The following is a 6,000-nucleotide window of genomic DNA, read 5'->3' as shown; positions in this document are numbered from 1 at the left end:
TAATCACACCTAGGAGGAAATGTGTATACTGTGATAGTGCATACAGACTTCAGTTGGGAATTGGCCTGCTCATGCCAGTTGCTGTATCAGTACAGAAAGGAGGCAGGTTTTGCTTCAGAAAAGAAACTGATGTGGAATAAAATTTATGCATTTGTTTTCTGTTAGCAAGTTTCCAGAAACTTTCAGTGTTATGATATCTGTGTTGTCCACATTCTTGTGGAAACTTTTGCTGCTTGATTTTTGAGCAGTAAGAGAGCGAAAATGTCTGAAGTATTAGTTTTGGCTATTTCATTTAATTACATGTTGCATGCTCTAATTCTCCTTGTGGTGTGAAAAAATTACTAGCTATTGCTTCCTCTTCTGAACTAGCTGTGGAGAGTAACTATTAAATAGCAGCCACTTTCAAACTAATGCTAGTAGTACTGATGTCTGAATAGTAAATGACATTGATAAATTAGTGTTTCTTTGGGAAAATATGTTAATAATCTTAAGCCACCAAAACAATAATTGGTAAGTAATCTGAGTTTTCACATGTGCAAAATGCATCTTGCATAATTTTATCTCAAAGTTTCAGTACATATGGTTATGACCTTGATGAATAAACTTTTTTTCTTTAATTAGATACAGAGGTTACGACTGTCGAAGCAATTTATTTTACACTCAGACGGGTGAAATTGTATACCATGTTGCAGCAGTGGGAGTGGTGTACAATCGACAGCAGAACACACAGCGCTTTTATCTAGGTCATGATGATGACATTCTTTGCCTTGCTATTCATCCCTTAAAGGACTATGTGGCAACAGGCCAGGTAGGATGCGTGTTTATCTGCAATAAGAATCTGAAGTTGTTACTGCTGAATTTAGAAAAGCCTATTTTGGAGGAAGGAAGTCCAGTCTACATTTATTCAGGTGAAGGACCGCATTTCTGTTCCAGATGGCATCATGTTAAAAGACTGTGTTCTTTCCAGTTCTTTATATTAATTCTGATAAAAGTCTTTAGTTGACAGTTTTTTTGAACCTCTCTTGTATTTATAAATAGATACATATTTTTTATTCAGCATTATGTTGCTCCTCCGCTGTAACAAGTGGAGGAAATGTGCAATTAAAATATATTTTTTTAGTATCTTAGTTGTGAAGTTAGCTATGTTATTATTACATTCATGTATTATTACATAACATGAAGTTAGCAGTTGTTACTACATTCTGGTATTTCAGTTTCATGCACTGTGTTTTTGGTTATCACCTATAGCCAAACTATTTACTGTTTGTACATGCAATACAAGTATGTGTGTTGCTAAGGTATTTATAATAGTCCATTTTATCTTTTGCCAGACAGTAATTTTGGGTAAAGTTTTTGCACTCATGTTTTCGGACAAACATCTCTTCCCATAAATGTTTATACACCAGGACTTGAAGGTTTGATTTGATGTTTCAGGGTTATTTAATTATTATTATCTTTATTATTATTGTTGTTGTTATTGTTATTATTATTATATAATAAATTGGAGAACATGTGAACTGAAATTTTTAATAGAAGTAAACTTTTGCTTATAATGCCCTTAATATGCTCCCCCCACCACCCCCCCAAAGACGACTGTAGTTAATTGTGATTAATGTGCCTAAGTTCTTTGGAGGGAAGAAAGAGCCAGCTGGGGAGTGGTAATTCTAAAGCAGGAGAAGGAATAATATACTGCTAGCCAGACAGAAGTAATACTAGGAAAATTTTATCACCATAAATTTTTCAAATACTTTTAAAAGTATTTGTCAATATTATACTTTTAAACAACTGTGTGAAGTAACTGAGAAATTTTAAAAAGTGGTTATAAATATGTATACTTTCAGGTTGGTCGAGATTCCTCAATACACATTTGGGATACAGAAACAATAAAACCACTCTCAGTATTAAAGGGCTATCACCAGTACGGTGTTTGTGCTGTTGATTTTTCAGGTAATAAGTATTTATTTATTTATTTATATACAATTTTCATTTTCTGTATGAAAATACAAGCTAATCAGATCTAATGAGCAATTGGTAATGCCTTTAAACTGAAGATTTTATATTAAAAATATTCTTCAGTAATCAATGTCAAATGAGAGAGGCTGTCTTAAAGTGATCGTTCATTAAAAAGAGCTCCTGTGGAGTCTTGCACATCAGGAAATGCAACAACAGGTTCTGTGCCGTTTAGTAGCTGAGCTGATCACTTTGGAATTTCTTTTGGTTGTGTGAAGCACGCACACAGATCTTGAGTGTTATGTCTGCATTACAACTGTGTAACAAATTTTTGAGCAAATTGACAGGTGTGCATTTTTTTTATTTTTTAATTTTTTTAAAAATTAAATCCTGCAAGCCAATTTGGTAGCGCACTGATAAATTCAGAAAGTCCAGTTATGCAGTTCTTCTAGGCAGAAACCCAGCCTCTCTCTCCACCTTATACTAACATAAGAGACTGTCAGTTAAATTTTTTGATATTTTTGCACCCCATATGTTGAATTCCTGTACCAATGTTGAAATTTCGTCTTCACCACTGGCTTGTTTTCATTCTTTAATGGTTTGGATTTACTAAATAGGATCTCTTACCTCACAGTGAAGATGTGTGATCACAAAGATGAGTAGTTTGGGGTCTTTGCTTCTTACCTTTCTTTGGTTCTCCTTTTTCAAGATAGGAATCTCATTTCCCAAATTCTGGCATGGATGCATAGCAATTTCAAAGATAGGATACATGTCAGAAAGTCATTGATCATGAGTGAGCACAAATAACTTCTTTCTTGGAGGTTAATGTGGGATACATGTCAGCTTCTCAAAGATTTCACACTATTACTAAGTTTAAGGATATTTTATAAACTTCATGATATTGCTTCAGCGCTTTCCTGTTTTGAAATCAACAGGGATTTGCAGAGTGAACAGAAAATTCTCACAGTACAACCTGCGATGAAGGTTTTTGTGTAACTATGTCAGCAACTAGCTGAACAAAGGATTTGATACAAACAGAGAGAATCTAAGTGGAATTTTTAGACAGGGTAACTTAAAGTCCTAAACTCCATCCAGCTGACCACTTAAGTTTAAAAGCAGACAATGTGCCTCTAAGCACACATCATACGATTATTTACCTGTTTGTACATTCTTCTTATAATACTTGTGAAGTTATAATATTCTTTAATATGGTTTCTTATTATTGCAACATAATGTTATCCATCTACTCTCTTAATCATAAATTTATTTTTCTAGCGGATGGGAAACGATTGGCTTCTGTTGGAATAGATGACAATCACACCATTGTACTCTGGGATTGGAAGAAAGGAGAAAAACTTTCAGCAGTAAGGTAGGAATTTAACTTTGTTTTAAAATTTGTACCTAGAATTACTGTCAAATGACAGTAAGCAAAATATTTTCATTAAAGAATAATAGTTCTCTAATAAATTAGCAGTTTCTATAACTTAAGTGGTACAGGTGATAACATTTAGCACAGACTTAAAACTTTCTTTGGAAGGAAAAACTGAAGCTCTGATAGAGTCAACAAGAATTATTACAGTGACAGCTCAACGGGTGAGGTAAGAAGACGTAGAAGACAAAGTTTATTTACATTTATTTGGTGTGTTCTGAAATAATTTCTTTAGAACTTACTCCATGCACTTCTGTTGGCACTCCCAGAGATGGTGATGTATGCTCTGCTTTTCAGAACTCTTTCATCAGAGGTCATGTCTGTCTTGGGATAGTAGTTTGCAGTTGTTTTGCTCAGTTCTCTTTTCTTCAAGGTTCTCTCTTTTTGCTTACTGAGTCCTGAGCAGCCTGATCTAACTTTGAAGTTAGTTCTGCTTTTAACAGGAAGTTGGACTAAATAACTTCCAAAGGTTAAATCATTTGGAAGTTTCTTTGACTCTGCACAGAGTATTTCATATAAGTTTATTAAGTAGAGTTTTAATCTACAAGATAGTCTCTTGTTTCTAACGTTGAGTAGTGTTTTTGAAACCCTTGTCTTTGTTGTTTCTACGGATCTATTGCTTTAAATAGAGCAGTTTTGTAAGTGGGTTTTTCCCCACTCTGTCCGGATTCAGTATGTATACTCTAAATACTGTTCTAGATAGGTTAGAAAGGGATTTATTATTCTCTGCTGATACAATTTTAAAAGTATCAAGTTCCTTTTTATCTATTAAGTTCATTATTGCTCTTCAATAACATTTACCCTCATTTTCTTCTTAAACACGCTTTGAGTTTCTTATCCACTGAGGAATGAAAATCTTGAATAGATGATGTAGATAAAGAAGAGTACTCCCTTCCCAGTTACTTGTCAGAAGCTCAGTTAGTTGGCTTCTCTGAAGATACTGGTTTGGGCCTCTCAGTAGTCTGCCTTTCATGTGATTTTTTTTTTTTTTTTTTTTTTTATCCCCCTGCTCTCTGAACCCACCAATCTCACTTAATTCTTTTTTGTAATCAAACTTTAACCACTTTATACTGGATTTAGTTTCTGGAGTGTTTTTCCTCCTACCTACTCTGAAGAATTGAAAAGAATTTTTGAGAGCAGCAGCTATACTTAAGATTACAGTGTGAGTTTGGAAAGAAACTGGTTCATGGTTTTTGCTACTAGTTCATTTAGTGGTCTGAAAATGACAAAAGGTGAAAGATTATTGCCACTCTTGAACAGGGAGAAAAAATTAAGGATTAGAGGCTCTTCTGCATTTTCAAGGAAAAAAACCAACCCCAAACAACTACTATTAAGCATTGATTTCCTTGCATAGATAGCAAATATAGTTGAAAGCTGTTTTTCAAACCATAGCACTGAAGCAAGGCATTGGTTTTATAGAAGCATAGTAAGAAATCTAAAACACACAAGAGGTTTTAATGTTTTTAGAAACAAATGAAATTTCCATTTAAAATTGATAAGCAGCGTAAGTTTTATTCTAACAAGAAAAATAGAAAAATCAATTAAAAGGTGAATGAGAATGGCAATTTATTTTCAAAATGAGAGACTTTTAAATAAGATTTACAACTTTACACATTTAAGTTTCATTATGAGCTGTCAGAGGTCTAAATGACGTATGCCTAAACTTAATGCAAATATATATTCTTCTGCAAAGAAAATGCCACCTAGTGGATTTCTGAAGTAACATTAATTACCTGCTTTGGAAACTGAAGGGTAATGAAAATAGAACAGGGCTCATTATGTTAGTTCTTTGGCTTTCTTCCTCCTTGTAATAAATTATTGTTAATGATTTGGAAGTAAATGTTAGCAAGATAGAGAAGATAGTTATATTTTTATTTAAAATATTTTGCTTTGCATTTCAGGGGAAGCAAAGATAAGATTTTTGTTGTTAAGATTAATCCTTATATGCCTGATAAATTGATTACAGTTGGAATTAAACACATGAAATTCTGGCGTAGAGCAGGTAAGGAAACTTCTCCGAATTACGGCATTTTCTGTTAATTGAAGTATAAATACTGCATCTCTTATAGTATGTTTCATGCATTAAAGGCAAATGTTTTCTCTGTATACCTCTCTAAGTTAATTTAGCCCTGGTAGAAGTAATGTTAATTGGCATTATGGTATTAGTGGGAATGCTTTTTAAGATCAATTTGCTATGGAGCTAGAGCTACACAAGTGGAACAGACCCTGGATTTCCTACTGTCTGTTTTTATATCTAATAATAATATAGCGCATCTGAAAATGTTACAGAGCTGCTCTAAAGTCATAAAACAGTTTTTGGAAGAAGGACCTTTAGAACATGTATGTTATAAAGAGGCAGAAATATAAATAAATCTAAGGTTATAAAAATCCACATACAATAATTCAAAGTGCTTGAAGAGGATACATGTGCCAGTTGAGACCTGTTTGTTTAGATACCTCTGTTGAACTTGACAATTAAAAACCAAGACAAAGCAGCTTGCTTTATCTGCTTGAAAAATTTTGAAGAGTGAAAAATCCATTCCCTGATATTAGTGTGAACTTCATTGTTTCAAATCTCAAAACGTATATAAAGACATATGTGCTACAGAAGACTAGCTTAT

General features: G+C 33.5%; 1 protein-coding gene across 1 annotated transcript in view; it reads left to right on the top strand.

Annotated features, from left to right (window-relative positions):
* Positions 1-6,000, top strand: part of EML5 (echinoderm microtubule associated protein like 5) — a 99,353-nt gene that overhangs the window by 43,815 nt on the left and 49,538 nt on the right. Inside the window, exons 14-17 of the mRNA XM_010584013.1 lie at positions 622-808; positions 1,842-1,947; positions 3,226-3,319; positions 5,281-5,381. Coding sequence (XP_010582315.1) covers positions 622-808; positions 1,842-1,947; positions 3,226-3,319; positions 5,281-5,381 — 488 coding nt within the window. The remainder of the gene's footprint in view (positions 1-621; positions 809-1,841; positions 1,948-3,225; positions 3,320-5,280; positions 5,382-6,000) is intronic.

This window comes from Haliaeetus leucocephalus, unplaced genomic scaffold (assembly GCF_000737465.1).
Source record: "Haliaeetus leucocephalus isolate CR32 unplaced genomic scaffold, Haliaeetus_leucocephalus-4.0 Scaffold932, whole genome shotgun sequence".
In the NCBI taxonomy this organism is placed as follows: domain Eukaryota; kingdom Metazoa; phylum Chordata; class Aves; order Accipitriformes; family Accipitridae; genus Haliaeetus; species Haliaeetus leucocephalus.
This window is presented reverse-complemented; position numbering and strand designations above follow the sequence as displayed.